At 46.1% G+C, this 20,984-nt stretch overlaps 1 protein-coding gene and 1 pseudogene across 3 annotated transcripts in view; both read right to left on the reverse strand.

Annotated features, from left to right (window-relative positions):
* Positions 1-20,984, reverse strand: part of LOC309333392 (tigger transposable element-derived protein 1 pseudogene) — a 306,834-nt pseudogene that overhangs the window by 225,236 nt on the left and 60,614 nt on the right. The gene's annotated exons all lie outside the window — the stretch shown is intronic.
* The window catches only part of SLC7A3 (solute carrier family 7 member 3), a 32,798-nt gene continuing 12,754 nt past the window's right edge, over positions 941-20,984 (reverse strand). For both annotated transcript variants that reach the window (XM_081846766.1, XM_081846767.1), the window contains 11 exons: positions 11,768-12,177; positions 10,720-10,878; positions 9,928-10,105; positions 9,036-9,148; positions 7,957-8,179; positions 5,432-5,571; positions 4,839-4,941; positions 4,489-4,700; positions 3,481-3,647; positions 1,723-1,831; positions 941-1,587 (listed from right to left, as the gene is read on the reverse strand). In XM_081846766.1, coding sequence (XP_081702892.1) covers positions 1,457-1,587; positions 1,723-1,831; positions 3,481-3,647; positions 4,489-4,700; positions 4,839-4,941; positions 5,432-5,571; positions 7,957-8,179; positions 9,036-9,148; positions 9,928-10,105; positions 10,720-10,878; positions 11,768-12,137 — 1,905 coding nt within the window. In that variant the 5' untranslated portion in view covers positions 12,138-12,177 and the 3' untranslated portion in view covers positions 941-1,456. The remainder of the gene's footprint in view (positions 1,588-1,722; positions 1,832-3,480; positions 3,648-4,488; positions 4,701-4,838; positions 4,942-5,431; positions 5,572-7,956; positions 8,180-9,035; positions 9,149-9,927; positions 10,106-10,719; positions 10,879-11,767; positions 12,178-20,984) is intronic.

The raw sequence follows: 20,984 nt of genomic DNA on the forward strand, positions 1-20,984 counted from the left end.
ATGCTTTCATAGCGGACACAATGGCTTGATGCATATTTTATAATTCCTCATAGTAATCCCATCTGATCCCCACACTCTGGATATTTGCACTCCTACATCGTGAAAAACAATATACTTGCCCACAAAACGAAAGAGTCTACCTTGGTCCAGCTGGCGGAGACAAAGGTACATGAATGCAGGCTGAGCTACACCACAGACCTGCCCTAGTCTTCCATTCAGGCTCATCCTGAATCAGAGCACTTGTATCCTGATCTTTGCACTCGATTCAGCCTTTGAATCATTGGAATAGCTGGAGGGGGCAGGGGGAGCTGCTACCCCACAAAACAAACTTGAAAGTGTTTGACAGTGCAAAGTGAGAGAGATTAGGAATCAGGCTTCATAAGGTGAACTTCAGTGCAGAAATATTTCCCATCCTTATGACAAGTAGAATTATTCCAGCGCCCCCAATAAAATAGTAAATGCATACGGGTTGCAAAAATGTCAAAGTGCTGAGTGAAGAGCAGGGCCATTGCAGAAAAAGATTTCAATTATGCCTTGTTATTTGTAATCCCATGCAATGCACCATCATTTAAAAGTGCTACAGTATCAAGAAACAGGCCCTTGCCTCCTGCCTCAGAAAGTTTGACTTGTGCTAGTGGAAGGGAGGGTGTTTTATTCTGCTTGTAAAGCAACACCAAGTTTGCTTTACCAGTGTGGCCTCTGGCTAAGAAGAAAGCCTGGGTAAAGCAGTTGGCAAAAGGAAAGATATTCCTCTGCAGTGGAACAAAATTTATTCAAGTGCTTCTGCCGCACCATCACATTGGACTACTGAATGGCCCCAGACCAGATTGCCAGAAGCCCCAGAATAATTGTGTGTTTTATGGAGCCATGTATTTTAGCTTTTAGGTGTGTTGAAAGAGAGCTTAATAAGAAAGTAAATTGACATGAAGTATGACCAACATAACAAAAAAACCCACATTTTTATTTTTTTAAAAATGGTCCTTTGGAGTTTTAATCGTACAAAACATCAATGTTTTGACGTTATACAAACAATGAACAGGACAGCAACAAATACTTATAGCTTCAGGGTCTGGAGACATGTTTTTGGACTGCAGACAAGCTGACACTTTCACAAACATCTACATGTGAGAAAGACAACCTCTTGCCAACACGGCCCAAAGAGAATAAACACAGACATGAAGGGAGGTGCAGCTTCTTTGCTCGAGGGTTGTCTTTCCCCCAAGAGCAGAAGAATCAGCCCTCCCTTGAGTCTGCCCCACTTCCTGCTGGTGCTTCCTCTCCCCTCCTGCTCTACAGGATGACACGGTTGACTTGGATATACTACAGCATGCTGGAGAGACCATTTGCCCAAGAGCCTGTCATCTGCTTGTCCTAGGGTGGCATAGGAGGCAGGCAGAGCTCAAGGGGACCTGTGGTGGGTAGGAGGTGGGGACAAGGAAAGAACCACATCCTCTTCTCAGATATCTCTATCTTGGCTCAGGTCGGAGGGTGCCCGCTGGAGAGGTTTGCTTGCCACTATCTGGGACTGTGGAGTGACTTGTCCTTGTACACTGTGGCGGATCCCATATCCAAAATAGATGGCAAAGCCTAGAAGAGAAATGGAGCCCAATGGTCACAAAGCATCCACAGCCAGGCTTCCCTAGCAACCAAGAAATGAACCACCAAGTGAGATTGGGACTGTTTCCTGTTATGGTAGCTTTCACAGACAGGGTGGCTCCTTACCTATTGCCATCCAGACAGCAAAACGGGCCCAGGTACCTGCATCCAGCTTCATCATGAGATAGATATTCACCAAGATACTGAAGAGGGGAAGCAGTGGCAGGCCAGGGACCTGTAAAAGACAAACAGGCCCAATGCAAGAGGATGCAAAACTCCTAGCCTTTTGGGAAAAACTAGCTACCACCCACAATTTCCATTAGGATTAAAGCTTAGCCTGGTATTCAATCGGGACTTTCCAGGCAGTGGGGTGGGGAGCCAAAAAGCAGGGGCTGGTGAAGCACAGTCTTAGACCAACCCCTATATTGTGCCTCCAGTACAAATTTCCAGTCTCCAAGTAATGGTATTTAAGGGGAGGGGAGAGGAAGTATGGGGAAAGAATGGCTTTCTCAATATTTTCCAAAGATCCTCTCCTGAAAATCCTTTCCTCCCATCAGTTCCATCATGTTCCTGAAATAGTGAGGCTGTGTCTTGCTCTTTTACAGAATGAAGCAGGAGGCTGGTGCTGCTTTTAAATTAACAGTGGCTGAGCACTCAGCTGGAAGACTGCATCCAAGTAGATTGCATTGATGGGAGCTGTGGGGAAGTAGAAGAATGTTGCTTGCAAAATTTCATTGGCATAGAGGGGGCAGGTTGTGATGCTAAGTCATGAGTGATATCGTAGATACAGGTCAACAGGTACCTACAACAAGCAGCAGTTATCCATAGGGATAGTTGCAGTTGCTGGGGTAGGTTGGGGCAATAATTGCTTTTTACACAATTGGAAGAAGAGGATTCTCATAACAGATGCTATTGCAGAAGGGATGTCACTCAGTTCCCCTAGAGCAGATTGCAAATTCTTCATTTCCCCCTATACTACAGTACAATTGTGCCTTGTATGGGGTTTACGTTCTGGGGATGGCACATATCTGCAGAAACACATACAGCTGAACTGCTCCCCTTGGAACTGTCCCTGCATGACCATCCTAATCTTCTAAACAAGACAGAGAGTTTTTAAAGCTCTGGGCTGCTCTCACAAGACCTCCCTGGACCGTCCAAGTTCCCACAAGTTCTTTAAAGCCTCCCAGAACCTGGTGAGCAAGTCTGGGAGCTTTAAAAGCTCTTTTTGCATCAGAAAGCCAGTGCAAAGGAGCTTTTAAGCTGTCCAGCGTGTGTGAAATTAATTTGTGGACTTCAACCACACAAGGTTGAAATCACACAAGTTAAATGCATGTAAGATGCGAATGTACTGTACTTGGGAATCCCCCCCACTTCCCCCATCAGAGTTCAAGGTTTGAAGGGAGCAAACAAAGGATCATCCAATGGATCTCTGGGACTGCCCTTCCATCTCCAGTAATTTGACAATGAACAGAAAGTCCTAGCCTATTCCTGCAGGCAGGAACATAACACTTCCTGAAGGAAGGGACATCTTGAGCCCTATCAACTTCCCCCTAACCCTAGCCAAAGGCCAGCAAGAACCAGAGGGGTCCTGTAAAGCAAGCTGAACTAAAGTCTTAAGTGCAGTGTAGAGGGCACAATACTCCCAAAATTTAGAGGGAGAGAGAGATGACCCATCAAGCAATCATGTCCAGGAGGGAAAGACGAAGTAAACACACACACACACACTACTTCTGAAATGGGAGAAAGATGTGATGGCTTATCTCTCCCCCAAAAGATCCAGCAATGGCAGAAGATTGCTTGGCAAGCGCTGATGTGCCAGCTCTGCCACATGCAAGTGCCCCAAAATTCCACAAGTAAAGGCAGCCCTTTGGCCAGAACTCTTACTTTGAAAGTGAGGCGTGTCTTGCTCTCTGGCTGCCTCCAGATGATGATGGTGCCAACGAGTGAAACAACCAGGAGAACCACACAGGCAACGACCCAGCCAATGCTGCATTGCATGAGAGCTGCCGACTGTTGTGCCAAGATGCCACAGAGAGTGGTGATCATCAGAGCTGCAGGACAAGACCACCAAAAGCCAGATTTATAGAGGTGAAAACTGCCCCATCGTTCCACCTGAGAATCTTTTACCTCAAGGCAGAGACCTCTAGAAGCTGGACACCAACTCACATCAGCCCCAACTTGCATGGTTGGGGGCCAGAGAAGATGGAAGGCTCATTCATTCATTCAATTTGTAGCCCACCTTTCCTCCAGGGAGCTCAAGGTGGCACACATAGTTGTGCCCCCTCCATTTTACTCTCATCACAACCCAGACAGCGACTGGTCCAGGGTTACTGGGGATCTGGCCCCTGCTCTCCCTTGTCCTTGCCTAAACTCTAACCTACTGGTTTGCAAATCTTTTCCTCTGGGCCACAATTTCAGAATAAAAATTTGCTTGCACCACACTGAATTTTTTATTGATAAATTGGAAAACAAAAAGAAACTCCCAGCAGTACTTGATTTATAACATAGAACACAACTGCTTTATAATATGGGACATCCAGAAAGTAGAAAACAATTCAGCTACAGAAGAACTTATATCATTCCCAAAATATAATGTTGGTTGTCCTTGAATCTTCCTACCACACTTGCTATCCTCTCCTGTCACATCAGTGTGGCATACCACACCCTTTGAGAATCATGGCTCTAGCCACCAACAATAGGTGGCCCACAGGTTCCTCATTCCTGTTTTAACTGGAAATATCGGAGTCAGAACATGCACACTTATGCTTTGAGCCAAACCGGAGCTCTGCCTTGGGAAGCAGCAGGGGCTCAGCATCACCCCTGCGGTGCACTCCGGCTTCGCCCATCCAGGTGAGCAAACATGCTCAGTTTAGACCCCGCACATGCACTTACAGACAACTGTGCTGCTGATGTAGACAATGCGCCCTGAGATGGAAGTTGGAACATCTCCGGAAGGGCAGAAAAGGCGCCTCCAGGTGAACTTGTCTTTTAGGGCCACATGGCCATCACGGAGAGAGAGATTAATCACCACCTTCTCTTCTTCGCTTCCATTCATCTCAAGCATTTCCAAGTCTTTGGAGGGAGCGAACAGGTCAGGCTGGTATCTATCAGCAAAGGCAGAAGAGTTAAGTAAAAGGAAACTGCAATTCCCTGTCAGTCCTTCTGCAAAGGGGCACCCACCAGGCCTAGACATGGCTTGGAGAACTCTATGTGGAGTGCTGCTCACTCCAAGAAGTACCCACCTGAGGATGAGAACACAAACAGCAACCAAGGAGTACGCCAGCAGAGTGCCAATGGACATGAGGTTAACCAGGTCCTTCAGCTCAAAGAGAAATGCCATTAGACCTGCAAGATAATAGTCCCACATGACTCATGGGCTGGCTTCCTTATTTATTTACTACATTTATATACCACCTTTATATTCCAAGGATCTCAAGGTGGTGTACGTGGTTCATGCTTCCTCCCCATTTCATCCTCACAACAACCCTTTGAGGTAGATTAGGCTAAGAGAGGTTGACTGGCTCATGGTCACCCAGGGAGCTTCATGGCTGGATGGCGATTCTAACCCTGCTCTTCCAGGTCATAGTCTAACATTCTAACCATTACGCCACACTGGATAGAATCATAGAGTTGTAAGGGACCTCAAGGATCATGTAGTCCAATCCCCTGCACTGCAAGTATATCAACACTTAGTTCCCCATCCAACTTGAAACTATACTAGACTCTGCTTAGCTTTTCAAATTTGCTAGCAATTTTATTGCTGCACCACTAGGAGTGGTAATGGTGATGGAAGTGTAGAGGGCGAAAGGACAAAGACCCACTAAGATATCCATACCAGCAATGATGCCTGACACAACAGTAGCCACTAAGGGAGTCTTGGTTCGGCTGTGGACCCGGTACAGAAACCTGAAGAGTAGTCCATCTTCAGCCATGGCATAGATCACCCGTGGCATTGGGAATATGGAACCAAGCAAGCTGCATTGGGCAGGAAGAGACATAAAATCAAGACCCGGGCATATCTGAGAACTTCCATACGAAGAGAATGCAGATGGCCAACAGCTCATGAACGGAGTCTGTGGCCACCTTAGCACAAGTCACCCTCATGGTCTGCTTCTGGGTTCAAATCAAGTTGATGGCCTGACTTAAGGAGCCTGAAGCCCAGGGTGTCCAAAACACTGTCTACTCCCACATCCACCATACCATCTTCTAGGATGGAGGCAGCTACGTCCCAAGCTTAGATAATGCATGGTTTGGCTGGATGCAGTGGTGGGAGGCACCAGCTGAGGTACACCCAACGGCGAGCCCAGAAACTGGTGGTGGGATGATGGTGCTGGCCAGAGGGAAAAGAGGGAGCAGACTGGGAGAAGGAGGTGTCAGAAGCTGAAGGGGTAACAGAGTTTAGTGAGCAGGAACAGGCAGGGGGCAGTTCAGACTCTGAGGTAGAAGTGGAAGCTAGAGGGAGCAGTCCTGCTGCGACCAGCTCCTCTACCCTCTGGTCTCCTAGAACACGCAATGAAATGAAGAGGGCAAAGCAGAGGAGGGGTGTGCACAGGTGCAGTTTCCGATTGCTTTGGAAAGAACCTGGAGAGGAGGAGACTTAGGAAGTGTTGGGAGATGGCGGAGACCTTCAGTCCTTGCAACTGCCTTGTTGGAGAAAGACCTACCAAGACCTACCGGGATCACTAGGTCTGCACCGTTTTGGTTTCTTGAATAAAGAGTTAACTTCACAACTGACACTGTGTTTTGCTTTGATTGCTGAACTACGCTGGACAAGTAAGCAGCTACTGGGGCAAGGGCTTTCCCTGTAGTTGTGCCCATGCTCAGGGAACTCTATCCTGAGACACGTTTGCCTTACACTTTGGTACGACCCTTGAGGGTACTAGGCAAAGTGCACCCACTTCACTTGAGTCTTTAATGGCATTTAATAGCCTTTTGACTCCTTGTGTTGCCTGCTTTAAAACCAGAGCTGGTCTTTTAAAGTATCACTGATGATTTGATTTATCTTATCTGCTCTTTTATTTGTTTTATAGATTACAGCTCTTTGGCATTTTCTCCACTGGGCAAGCTTCTGTTTGTTAGCTACTCTTCCAACTGTAGGATAGTAGGATTTAAATGCTGAAAGCAACTAAACTAAGAGGAAAACTGTGGCAGATGAAGGGAATGGGGATGCCACAGAGTACACAATTTGCATGAAGAAGGTCCTGGGTTCAGTCCCTGGGCTCATTAGGTAGGGCCGGCAAAGGCTATTTGCAGGTGAGGCAGTGGAAGTGCTGGACCATTGTCTTGCCTTGGTAACGGACTGGATGAGAGCCAATAAACTGAAGCTCAATTCATATATGACTGAGATACTGTTAATAGATAGTTCCCTAGAGCAGATGGCTGGGATGCTGCCTGCTCTTGATGGGGTTAAACTTCTTTTTAAGGAGTAGTTACACAGCTTGTGGGGTGCTTCTGGACCCATTGCTGTCCTTTGAGGCTCAGGTGGCCTTGGTGGTGTTGAGTGCCTTCCATCAGCTTCAGCTAGTGGCCCAGCTACACCCCTATCTGGACAAGGAGAGCCTAACTTCTGTTGTCTGTGCTCTGGTTACCTCTAAGTTAGATTACTGAAACACATTGTATGCAGAGCTGCATCTGAAGATGGTTTGGAAATTCAGCTGGTGCAGAATTTGGTAGCCAGGATTGCTCACCAGGTCAAGATGATTTGAGTATATTATGCTGATCCTGGCCCAACTTCACTGGCTGCCAATTAGCTTCTGGGCCCAATTCAAGTTTTGACCTGGAACGTCTTAAACAACCCAGACCCGCAATACCTCAAGGACCGCCTCTCTTGTTACAAACCAACCCGGACCCTGAGAAGATCAGTTGATGCCTTTCCTTGTGTGCCTCTTCCACAAGAGGTCCAGAGGGTGGCAACTCAAGAACGGGCCTTTTCTGCAGTGGCAACCCATTTGTGGAATGCTCTCCCCAGGGAGGTTCAGCTGGCGCCTTCATTATACACCTTTAAGCACCAGGCGAAAACGTTCCTCTTTAACCAGGGCTTTGGCTGATTGACATCTGATGCCCTTTTAAAATGTGTTGTGGGAGCGGGGATTCTTTGTTTGTTTGTTCTTATTTTTATTGTGTATTTTTATGTCATGAACTGCCCTGGGATCTATGAATGAAGGGCAGTATACAAATTTAATTAATTCATTAATAATAATAATAATAATAATAATAATAATAATAATAAAAAAAATAATAATACTGGGTCCACATATGCAATACTATGAGGATCAGACACTGAAGCTAACACAGCTCTTCGCGTTTCCTATGTAACAGCAGTAGAAAATTCAGTGCATGCTGCTTTTCCTTATCCCTTACCTGGTGGAGAGGGCACAGAGTGAGCCAATAGCTACTACGTAGCGGGCTGGCTCCCACCCCACAGCCTTGAAGGCATCAGGCAGGGGGCTCTCCTTGTTCACCAAGTAGTAAGGCACCATCAAGGTCAAGGAAGCAGAAACCCCAAAGTAAGCCACAAAGCAGATCAGGAGTGAGGCAATGATGCCAATGGGCATGGCACGCTGCGGGTTCCGAGCTTCCTCACCTGGAGAAAGGGGTCGAGACAGAAGAAAACTATCAACTTCAGTTTCTCTCACCTCTTAATCCTAAATTCAGTTTGTCCCATTTCCACATTATTTTGTGCTTGTTTCTTAAATGTCACCACAACATTTCTCATGCGCGTTTGTCCCCATATCTATGTTCTTTGTGTGCACAGTTTTGCCCTGATGACTGCATCTCTGCAATTCCTCTTAATATGCACTCCCCCCCCCTTTTTTTTTTGCTGGAGAATTTTGCCACCAAAATTCAGAAAAGGCAGCTGTGTTTTGATTTATGTAACTTGTTTGAATGAGTTAGGCTCACATTAAAATGCAGACTGAACAGAACAACTCAGATGAGATTCCAGCAAATTCCTCTCTCATTTACTATACCCAAGACAGGCACAGCCTTGGACCCCCACCCTTCACACACAATTCACACCACACTACTTCAAATATGTGAATCTGCACAGTGCAGGGGTTGTTTACTTGCCCTGCAAATCTACTACTCTGGCAAAGAACATCTCTAGGCAGGAGAACTATTTCATGTGAAGTGGGTCTTGGGAACTTCCAGGTAAGGCAGTGTACTGTTGCACAGAGTTGCATTGCGAATGACTTATTTCCCCAGATCACAAGCAGAAACTTCCTGCTGAAAGCACAGTATGGAACAGCAGCTCAGCCTTGCCCTGGGAGAAGAGCAGAGATGCCAGAGGGCCCTGTTGATGCACACAGCTCACCCCCAGTTGCTGAGCGTGGCATTTCCCTCTTTCTTGATTGCACACCTGCCTGTGCTCCAGGGTATGTGGAAATACAGAAGGGGATTTCTCACCTATTCGCCACACCCCTCAAATGCAGATACTCTACCTGTGGTTGCAATGCAGTCAAATCCAACAAAGGCATAGAAGCACGTGGCAGCCCCAGAGAGGACCCCCTCGAAGCCAAAGGGAAAGAAGCCACCACTGCCAAAGCGCCCAATGCTGAAAGAGAAAGAAAGATGTACTTCAGCAACATTCAAGGAAGCCAAAACGTAGGAGAACAACCTCCTGACGGGCCATTCAGGAATATGTGTACTCAGTGAATTAAATCTCTCCCTAGAACAGCTGATGCATGAACCATAAGGGCCTCTCCAAACTGGCTCCTCTCTGCTGCTACTTCCTTTCCTCTTCACCCCTGCTTTAGCCAGGGATGGACTTTGGTACTATGGTGCCCTGAGCTAGGCCAAAATTTGGTGCCCCCACTGTTGCACTGTCGGGTTTTAGGAAGAATGTGCAAGGACTCTGACAGCGTCCTAAAGCCTTCCTACCTCCTTCCCAAAGCTGGAAAAAGCACTAACTAGGCTAAGGGAAGGAGACAGGAGGACTCTAGGACCCTGTCGGAGTCATAGAATCATAGAATCCTAGAGTTGGAAGAGACCACAAGGGCCATCGAGTCCAACCCCCTGCCAAGCACTCCTGACATATGGTTGTCAAGCCTCTGCTTAAAGACCTCCAAAGGTCAGGGCCTCCTTCCTATAGTGGGACAAGTGCTTACTGGATGCCCTCTCTGCTTGGTGCCTGCTCAGTGCCCAGAGAGGGGAAACCAGTCACATTGCCCTAAAACCATGTGCTGCACAGCACCATAATAAAAACTGGGAGTCACCTGCAACCAGACACTATTCTCCACAGAGCAGGACAGGCTGCTGCCTCCCATCCTAAACTTAACTGAAGCTTGGGGAGAAGGTCAGGCAGATGTTATGCAAGGGGAGAAGGGCCCTTACCTGCTTCCACCCTCGTGTTTCCATGTGTGGTTCTGATAATCTTCCTTGGATAAGGTCCAGTTCTTGACATCTCCCTTCACAAAGCCAGCAATGATGACAAAGCTCAGGACCAGTAAGTTGATAGCCGTGAAGATTTTGTTCACCAGGGCAGATTCACTCACACCAAACGACAGCAAACCTGAAAGAGAGTGAGAGATGGGTGCACAGATTTATGGCAAGTCTCTTGGGAGCAGGCCTCCAGGCTTGCTGGGTTAACGATTATGATCACCTTCACAACATGTTCTAGGGCAGAAGAACCTATTCATGGGGCTCTGAACTACAGCGCTCCATAAACAGTCTGTCACTGGCATATTTCAGGAGAACCCTGATTCCACCTCTGCATTGATTTAAGATCTGTTGAGGCTCTCTCCCTCTTTCATTCTTCTTTGGAGGTTAGACAAGTAAGCTACTTGAGGAGGGGGGCTGTCACCTGGAAGATGGAGCAAGTTTGTTTTCCCCTGCTTTGGTGGCTTCAAGTTACAAGAAAAGAGATTCCGACTAGACATCAGGAAGAACTTCCTGACAGCGAGAGCTGTTCAACAGTGTAACAGACTCCCCTGGGAGGTGGTGGACTCTCCTTCCTTAGAAGTTTATAATCAGTCGAGGTTGGATGGCCATCTGTCATGTGTGATCTAGTTGAGATTCCCACATTGCAGAGGGTTGAGCTAGATGGTCCTCATGCCCCCCCCAACTCTACAAGTCTATGATTATTGCCAGGGAAGAAGGGCCTTACCGCTGCAGAGATTGCCTCACCTGTAAGCAGCAAAACCAGAAAGAGAGCAAAGAAGTCAGGATATTTAGCCAGCACATTCTCCACATGAAGGGCAGTATGATTGTGGAAGAAATTAGAGATGTGGCCGCCAATGATGTTGTCAAAGGTTGAGCTCCAGGCACGAGCGACGCTTGCTGTCCCTGGAAACCAAAAGGAGAGCCCTTCATTAACAAACACAACCTCAGCCGCTTCCAGCCACATACAGAGTGAATGGCCTCAGCACACCACAGAGAGATGCCCGAGGTGAATATGGGAGAACAACTCACATCATCAAGATGAGCAACTTGTTCCAGAAGAAAGCAAAATGCTGCTTGTCCTCTCTGGATAGAGATAGCCTGGCTACTGTTATTCTTGTTTGGTAAACTTCAGATTAGACTACTACAATACACTGTATTGCAGGGCTGCCTTTGAAGACTACTTGGAAAGTTATGTTGGTTCAGGAGGCTGCTGATAGTAACTGCTGGCCATGAAGCAATGCCTATTGAGAAGGTTCTCTACCAGGTGTTTCTATTAGGTAAGGTTAGATGGGTAGTGACCGGACAGAGGCTTTTTTTTTTCATTGAAGCTTCATTTGAGAATCACCCCTCTCTGAGTAGTAAAGGAGCCACAACATCATTAAGGAGGCAAATTAAACCTCCTGGCTGTTTAGTAGTTTTAGTTCTGTGCTGCTGTTTTGATATTAATTCCTTCTGAACTGTATCCCTCCTCTCTATATTTTAGTAATTTTTAGTAAATTCTTTTGGATATAGTTCAGTCGGGGGAAAACGGCCCCCTAAATATTTTAAATAAACTATGCATAAAATTATTTTTCAACCGTGACTGAACTGTTATGCTCTTTGAATCTGTAAGTAATGAGTAATGTAAGTCTAGGTGGCCCCCTACTCCTGAGGGGTTTGGGCGCTGAGAAGAGTGCTTCTTTCATGCATTGCTGCAGGCAAACCTGTTTCTTTGCACCTGATCTCAGGGTGAAATCATTCTTGTCTACTCATTCTAAGTCACCTCCTTTACTCCGAGCCAAACGGCACATACCTATCATATAGGAGAGAATGAGGTTCCATCCTGTGGTGAAGGCCCAGATCTCCCCAACTGTGACGTAGCTGTAGAGGTAGGCAGAGCCAGCCTTGGGCACTCGGGCTCCAAACTCTGCGTAGCACAGACCAGCTAGCACTGATGAGACAGCTGCTATGAAGAAGCAGAGCACGATGGAAGGGCCTGCGTCGTCCACGGCCACCTCCCCGGACAAAACGTAGACACCAGCCCCAAGGGTGCTGCCCACACCAAGAGCTATCAGGTCCAGGGTGGAGAGGCAACGAGCTAACTGGGTCTCATCAGAGCTGAGGTCCACTGTGCGCTGCCGGATCAGCTTCTTGCCAAAGCTTGCCATGGTTTTCTCCAGCATTCTGGACAATTGTGTAAAATGTCCAATGCTTCCCAAGGATCTAAGAAAAGAGAATGTTGCAGTGTTAGAGCCAGCAATATGGGTTGTGCGCCAGCAAGAATGTGGGTAAGGATTTTAAGATGTAACAGAAACATGCCAGTGGTAATGCAAAAATGTGGCTGAGGAAGCTGGAGCCCTATACCACTTGGAATCAGGCCACCCTACATAGAATCATAGAATCCTAGAGTTGGAAGAGACCACAAGGGCCATCGAGTCCAACCCCCTGCCAAGCAGGAAACACCATCAGAGCACTCCTCACATATGGTTGTCAAGCCTCTGCTTAAAGACCTCCAAAGAAGGAGACTCCACCACACTCCTGGGCAGCAAATTCCACTGTCAAACAGCTCTCACTGTCAGGAAGTTCTTCCTAATGTTTAGGTGGAATCTTCTTTCTTGTAGTTTGGAACCATTGCTCCATGTCCGCTTCTCTGGAGCAGCAGAAAACAACCTTTCTCCCTCCTCTATGTGACATCCTTTTATATATTTGAACATGGCTATCATATCACCCCTTAACCTCCTCTTCTCCAGGCTAAACATGCCCAGCTCCCTTAGCCGTTCCTCATAAGGCATCATTTCCAGGCCTTTGACCATTTTGGTTGCCCTCCTCTGGACACGTTCCAGTTTGTCAGTGTCCTTCTTGAACTGTGGTGCCCAGAACTGGACACAGTACTCCAGGTGAGGTCTGACCAGAGCAGAATACAGTGGCACTATTACTTCCCTTGATCTAGATGCTATACTCCTTTTGATGCAGCCCAGAATTGCATTGGCTTTTTTAGCTGCCGCGTCACACTGTTGGCTCATGTCAAGTTTGTGGTCACCCAAGACTCCTAGATCCTTTTCACATGTACTGCTCTCAAGCCAGGTGTCACCCATCTTATATTTGTGCCTCTCATTTTTTTTTTTTTGCCCAAGTGCAATACTTTACATTTCTCCCTGTTAAAATTCATCTTGTTTGTTTTGGCCCAGTTCTCTAATCTGTCAAGGTCGTTTTGAAGTGTGATCCTGTCCTCTGGGGTGTTAGCCACCCCTCCCAGTTTGGTGTCATCTGCAAATTTGATCAGGATGCCCTTGAGTCCATCATCCAAGTCATTGATAAAGATGTTGAATAAGACCGGGCCCAAGACAGAACCCTGTGGCACCCCACTAGTCACTCTTCTCCAGGATGAAGAGGAACCATTGATGAGCACCCTTTGGGTTCGGTCAGTCAGCCAGTTACAAATCCACTGAGTGGTAGCATAGTCAAGACCGCATTTTACCAGCTTCTTTACAAGAATATCATAGGGCACCTTGTCAAATGCCTTGCTGAAATCAAGGTAGGCTACATCCACTTCATCCACTTCATCCCTTCATCTACCAGGCTTGTAATTCTGTCAAAAAACGAGATCAGGTTAGTCTGACATAACTTATTTTTCAGAAATCCATGCTGACTATTGGTGATCACAGCATTCCTTTCTAGGAACACAGACTGTTTGCTTAATGATCTGCTCCAGAATCTTCCCTGGTATTGATGTCAGACTGACTGGGCGGTAATTATTTGGGTCCTCTCTTTTGCCCTTTTTGAAAATAGGGACAACATTTGCCCTCCTCCAGCCTGTTCTCCAGGAATTCTCAAAGATGACTGTCAGTGGTTCTGAGATCACATCTGCCAGTTCTTTTAATACTCTTGGATGCAGTTCATCTGGCCCTGGGGACTTGAATACATCTAGACTAGCCAAGTATTCTATCTCCTTAGTTATTCTGGACTGTGTTTCCTCTGCTGAATCATTTGCTCCAAATTCTTCAGGTCGGGCATTGTTTTCTTTATTGGAGAAGACTGAGGCAAAGAAGGCATTGAGGAGTTCAGCCCTTTCTGTGTCCCCTGTTAGCATTTCACCATCTCCTCCTCTGAGTGACCCCACTGTTTCTTTGTTCTTCCTTTTGCTACGAACATACCCATAAAAGCCCTTTTTGTTGCTTTTAACCTCTCTAGCAAGCCTGAGTTCATTCTGTGCTTTAGCTTTTCTGACTTTGTGTCTACACGTGCTGGCTATTTGTTTGTTTATCCCACCAGGTTTCAGTGATGCCTATTATGTCATATTTAGTTTGCTGTACCAAGAGCTCAAGCTCATCTTGTTTATTTCCCATGCTTTGCGCATTAGTGTACAGACATTGAAGTCCATTAATCATTCCCCCGTGTCTCTTATTTAGGGATTTTTTCCTCCCACCACTAGGTCTGCGTGCTGTTTGCTCCATTTGGTCTATGACATTTGGATGATCATCTTCATCAATTGATAGACTCCTACCTTCAGGAGCACTGTCTCCCTCCCCCACATTAGTCAGTTTAAAGCCCTCCTGATGAGGTTTCTGAGATTTTTGGCAAAAACATTCCTCCCAACCGTTGTGAGGTGCAGCCCATTGCTTGCCAGAAGTCCATCTTCAAGAAACTGTTTTCCGTGATGTAAGAATCCAAACCGTTCCTGTTTACACCATTTGCGAAGCCAGCTGTTCACTTCCACTATTTTTCCCTCTCTCCCTGGGCCACGTCGTTCAACTGGGAGGACAGATGAGATGACAATTTGTGCATTTAATTGCTTCAATTTCCTGCCCAGAGCCTCGTAGTCTCTTTTGATCTTCTGGAGGCTATTGCTTGCAGTGTCATTGGTTCCCACATGAACCAAGAGGAAGCGGTAATTCCTTGTTCCCCAGCAGAACCCCATAATGGTGTTCCACTCCTCCTTCCCTTTGTGGTCAAGTTCAGCCATTCAGGGTCAGCACCTTGAGCATTTTTTAAAAAAGGCAGTGTTTATTTATTCATAAGCTGCAGGTAAGGCAGGTATTGTTACTGAAATAAAACAAAAATTGTTATGAGGGGCAGAAGCAAGCAATCAGGAAGTGCCAGTTCCAAAGCACAATTTTCATCCCGGATCCCCAGAATCTAAGTAACCTGTAACTCAAGGACAGCTGAGGAATTTTCACTGGCCCTTTTTCAAATCAAGTAGGTTAGACTGTGTGGGACGCAGGTGGCGCTGTGGGTTAAACCACAGAGCCTAGGGCTTGCTGATCAGAAGGTCGGTGGTTTGAATCCCCATGATGGGGTGAGCTCCCATTGCTCAGTCCCTGCTCCTGCCAACCTAGCAGTTCCAAAGCACGTCAAAGTGCAAGTAGATAAATAGGTACCGCTCCGGCGGGAAGGTAAACGGTGTTTCCGTGTGCTGCTCTGGTTCACCAGAAGTGGCTTAATCATGCTGGCCACATGACCCGGAAGCTGTACACCGGCTCCCTCGGCCAATAAAGCGAGATGAGCGCCGCAACCCCAGAGTTGGCCACGACTGGACCTAATGGTCAGGGGTCCCTTTACCTTTGGTTAGACTGTAGCTTTCAAGTCTAGGGCAGCAGCAGCAGTGGCTAACTCTCAGTTCAGGGGCATGATCCAGCCCTCCAAGACCCTAGTGATTTTGGCATTAGCGTTAAACGTGGGGAGGGATTAAATTAGGCATAGCACTGGATTGGGCAGAAGCCAGTGCCCTGATGGGGAAATTGCCTCCTATCCAGGCATCTGTTTTGTTGAGTGGCATTATCGCAATCGGGGGGGGGGGGAGGACCCTAAGCTCACACACGACAATTTCATAGAACCTATACTCAAGAGGGTATACAAACAGGCAATGGTTGTGGTCAACCAAGTTCTATTCATGAGTAGACTCATTGGAATGAATGGGCCAACGTCATTTGTGCCTTTAATTTATATGGGTCTACTCCAAGTAGGACTAGCATTGGATGCAACCCCATTGGGTCTCAACCCAGAGTATTTAAGGTAAATGTTGCTGTTGGAAATGCCAAAGGCTAGCTTAGAAGCCAGAGGGATAGTGGTTACACATTAAATCCACATACCCTGCAGGTGTCCATGAAGGTTAGCAAAAGGCAGCTCTTGGGATTAATAGTGTTTACACAAGATAAAAAGGCAGGAAGATATCTTCAGTTATTAACCAAAGTTTAAACCAACTTTGGTTAACAGACAACATAACAAATTTTAGTCCAGAACATCCAGCTATGGGCCAGGCGGAATGAGACCTTGGGGTCAGCGTTAAGTCTGGCACATGATGCACAGGACAAAACTTGCACCCCACATTCCTGAATCTGCTGTTAAAAGTCCTGTGTAGATGCAAAAGACAGCATCTTTTTTTAAAAAAAGAGCTCTCAAGATTTCACAAATAAATGAAGGCAACTTAACAAGTAGTGAAATCACAAGGTGGTTTCAATCCCACCTAACCAAGCACAGAGGGGGAAATAGCTCCGTGTCAGTGGAGCTTGGGCTAAGACAGAGATCCCATGGAGGCAAGGAATGAAGTTGTAAATAATGCTTATGGATTGATTGATTGATTGATTGATTGATGGCAAATTTAGTAAGAGTGAAAAAGAAGAAAAGATGTTGGCTATCACTGACAAAAATAAATTCATTGATCCTGATGTAACTGAATAAATTAATGTAAGCAATATCAACGAAATAATAGTGACTTATACATAAAGTACTTCTAACTTTGTATTAATCAATGTAACATTTTTATATCTACCTGTGCATTTTTGTAATATTTTGTTTAAGTTGTCTGTTGTTGCTTCAGTTTTCTGTACACCGCTTAGAAATGTTTTTAACATATTAAGTGGAATAAGAAATTAAATAACCAATCAATCAGCCCATCTGTCCTATGTGGCACTTCTTGGTCTTCCCAGAATTAATGTAACCAAATCAGAAAGAGTGTACGGAACTAAAAACACCAGCAGCATTCTGAACAGGGAGTTTCTGTATCAGATGCTTCTCTAGGACAGACAGACAGAGAACTTGAATTAAAGCTCTGGGGCACCCTCCATACTACAATTCCCCCCAGGAATCCAAAACAAAGAGACCCAGAAGAAATTGAAGGATACCAGCCAATCCTCTGCTTGCTCAACACAAACTAGGTTTTCCTTGTCTGTTTTTCAAAAGATAAAAAGGATTTCATCTGTGCTCTTTGTGAAAAGTTTGCACTAGGCTCAGACAAATCATTACAGTCTCATTGCAGGCAAACAGAAGAGTGGTTATTTTTACAAGGCTGGGCTAATGACATCCACAATGCCCGGTCTTAGTACCAGCAAAGTGAAACCCCCAGTTCTCAACTCACTCCATTCCCACAAAGCATTTCCATTCCATTTCCCAGTGTTTCTGCCATGGAAATGCAGCACACCTAAGTTGATTTGCTGTAAAGATCCAAACTGTGCTCCTCTTCAAAGGCTTCCCTGCCTGCTTGCCCAACAGCAATTCTTACCTATCACAGGCTACCAAGCAAGGGGTGCACAGTCTTAACATTTGTAGGAACATCAAAGTATGAATATACACCAACTGCTTCAGTCCCAAATAACTACCTTTATAGCAGGGGAAACATCTCCCTGTAATCCTTCTAACAGCAAACTTGTGGGAGATTTGCAGTAAAAACAAAACAAAAAACTAACAATGCATATTCTTGTTCATGGGAGCCAGCTCCTAGGGTCCCTTAAGTACCCTCCCCAATAAAATATTGGAGGAGGCTGCCCCCCCCTAAGTTGATGCGCCACATCTTGTGATGGATTATGTGGGGCGGGGCTTACCTCCCCCCCAATATTTTATTCAAGTTGGCACCCCTGTTCTCGTTAATTAGTAAGTCTAGGGGCTAATGACCACAGAGCTATAAATTCCTAGATAGGCAGACTCAAACCATAGGAATGCATTTAGTGGAGAGAGAGCTCTGTGTGGTGTCATTTCCCCTGCTTCCAGGGGCAGGAAGAAATGAGAAATAAAAAACCTTCTCCTTCCTGTCAGTAACTCTCTCTTTGATGGAAAGATGGATATCTCCTTCACCATGTCTTCGATGGAGATGGTTGTCTCCCTGAGTATAGACTCTGTTTTAGAATTCAACTATGCATTTTCTAACCTAGAATTATTTTTGCCTGCTGTTTGCTTGAAATCAAGGGCAAGACCTTTAAGGAAGTAAAAAATATCTTCAACTTACTTACTGTTTTGATTCTTTGTTAAGCGGGAGAAGAAGGGGGAAGCCAGCTTACTTCGTTTGTTGGACTTGCTCAAAGCAAGGTTTTATAGCCTAATTCCTATGCTTTTAATTTTGCTGCCAATGGTGGGATTTCAAAACTCCATTCAACCCACATACATGGGTACCTGAAGGGATAAATTGTAATTATGGTAATACATCCTCTCCTACCCATTAGAACCCATCCTGCAAAACTCAACAGGCTGAGTATAAACAGGAGAAGAAAGAGGTAGGTCAGCAAGCCTCAAGGTATGTAGAGGTACAACACTTGGAAACAAAAGGGCCAACTCTCTACAACACCTGAAAGAGCCCAATGAGAATGAAGCATCTACAGTGCAGCTTCCAGGAGCTGTTAGAACACTGCGTATCAGTTGCAAATTAAGAATGGGGAGAGTAGGAGTGTGCAGGGGAGAAATGGAACTGGCTTGCTTGAACATAGTGCCAGCTCTGGATTTTGGAGACCCTTTAGGCGAGACACCCTTGACACCCCTCCCTCAATTGAGTTTACCTACACACTGCAGCAGGTCCAGGGTGCTCTTGCCAGTGGACCCCGTGCTGGGATGTGAGCCTCCAGTCTAGCAGATGCCTAACCATGCTGACATTTAACCAGCTCTGACCTTACAGCTTAGTGGGATGCAACTCAGCAACATTTTGTTGCAGGTCCTGCTTGTTGTATATAACCAGCCAACTGCAGAATTTCCATCATCTGTGCTGCCCCAAGGAATCAATAAAGATGACATCTACCCAGCCTGTCTATCAAGCTGACTGATTGCACTGTCGGGAGACAGAGCAAAGCAGAGGCCCTCTCGTTTCCTCTTTCTGCAGCATTGATCTATGAAGACTAATGACCATCTCCATCTGCTATCAGACCATCTGCTTTGTTTGCTAACAGGGAAAAGCGCTATTTATGAGCATCCTGGAGAACCCACAAGTGAAAGCATAGAAAAACCAGGATTTGGCAACATGTAACTAAAAGGAAAGTCCTGTGCCATTAACAGTTCTGTGGTTGGCAGAAGGAATCACAGGCGCAACACCAGCCAAAAACCAGCTATGAAAAAGATATTGGCAACAGGGAAGCCAGTACTAATATTTTTGGATCTATCTCTGGTTTATTTCCTTCCCTTTCCTGCTCCTTTAGAGACACAGAAAATGTGCCAAATGTTTCCCAACCCAGAGATAGCTTTTTACATCAATGGATGGAAACTGGCATGCAGAAGGTACAAAGAGAAGGTCAACAAAGAGACGCCCTCTGCAGCTGGCCAGCTAACATCCCAGAACCCAGGAGCATCTTTTCAGAAGAAGAGGATTGGGGCCCCACAGAAAGCCCTAGTACAGCTGTGGGTGTGAAGGAACCCACAAGATGGATGCTTCACTTTGGCCTCCTAGGAATCTCTTTGACCACATCCCAAGCCCTGACTTGATGTGATTTGCCCCCCCAGGCCTCAGGAGTAAAGGCTACAGTGGACTTGGTTGAAGGGCCTGGCTGCTGGATCTGCCCAGTGGGCCATCTAGTCCAGCATCCCATTTTCAGAAAGGTCAACCAGATGCCTATGGGAAGCCCATAACTCCTTTATCCTCTGGAATGCTGGAGCCTCCATAGGAGCTGCCAGATGGCTCTGTCGCCAGAGGTCCCCTCATGAGGAATGGTCCACTCAGAAGAACAGAGGGGATCTAGCTGCAAACAAGACCCAACCCAAATCAAGACCTTGTTATACCAACTGCTCAATCTTCTCAGTGGAGAGGTTACGTTAAGTAATACGTTTGACTATTATTGAATATGGAAGCTTATGTCTATAGATGGAACAAACACAATTAGATGTACTGGTGGATAAGTGTTTAATGGTTCTAGTATTTTAAAAACCAGTGAAAATTGTTTTAAACAAACAAACAAACAAACAAACAAACAAACATTGACCCAGCAAATGAGCAGCAGGAAGAGGAGCTGGCCATGATGATATATGTGTAACTGTCTGCTATGAACCCTTGGTGGGTTAACAATTCCCTGTTGAGTTCCTTAACATCTGGATAATGGCCACAGACAGCATCATTGGGGACTGCAGGGTTCTTTTGATGGAACCCAGAGTTTACCCTTTGAAGCCGAAATGTTAAGGAAGCATCTTGTTAGCGTGGGAGTTGCAATAACATTGCTTTGGTCCTTTGTGTCACCCTCCTGGCTCCTGACAAACAGGAGGGGAAGTGTCACCTTGATGGATGTTCACCATCAGCCAAAGGAACGCAAACTTCCATTTCCAGCAGAGCAGAATAAAAATGGAAAAAGTTATGTGAGGAAACACATTTTTCAAGCCTGGGTCTGTTGTGGGAACAGTGCCCAGAAATGACCTCAGCAGGTGGAAGTATTAAGATTTTGCCCCCTGGCTACCAGCGACCGCTTCTTCCTACAAACCAAAGTGCCTGTTCAGCCAAGGCCAGAAATTACTGTGCATGGGGAGGGGAAGAACCCCTGGACAAACACACACCAGGACAGCTTCGTCCTCCCACCCCCCTGCAACCAAGCCTGGCATAAACCTCCAGAATCACACACTCCAATGCAACAGGAGTAAGTCAAGTGCACACAGCTTACAAAAGCCAGCAGCTTTGGTTTGTTTTTCTTTACGTAACCGTTTGACTTCACACACACTCAGCAGTTCCAGGCTGCCATGATCATGACACCATTTCTAGAAAGACAAAAGCAAACTTGCCTGCTGTGCTCTGGTCTAGGAATCCTACTACCCTAGAAACAGTCCAGTGCTGGTCAGCCAGGACCGGAGGCCACTAC

This window comes from Podarcis erhardii (assembly GCF_964252035.2).
Source record: "Podarcis erhardii genome assembly, chromosome: Z".
Lineage (NCBI taxonomy): Eukaryota > Metazoa > Chordata > Lepidosauria > Squamata > Lacertidae > Podarcis > Podarcis erhardii.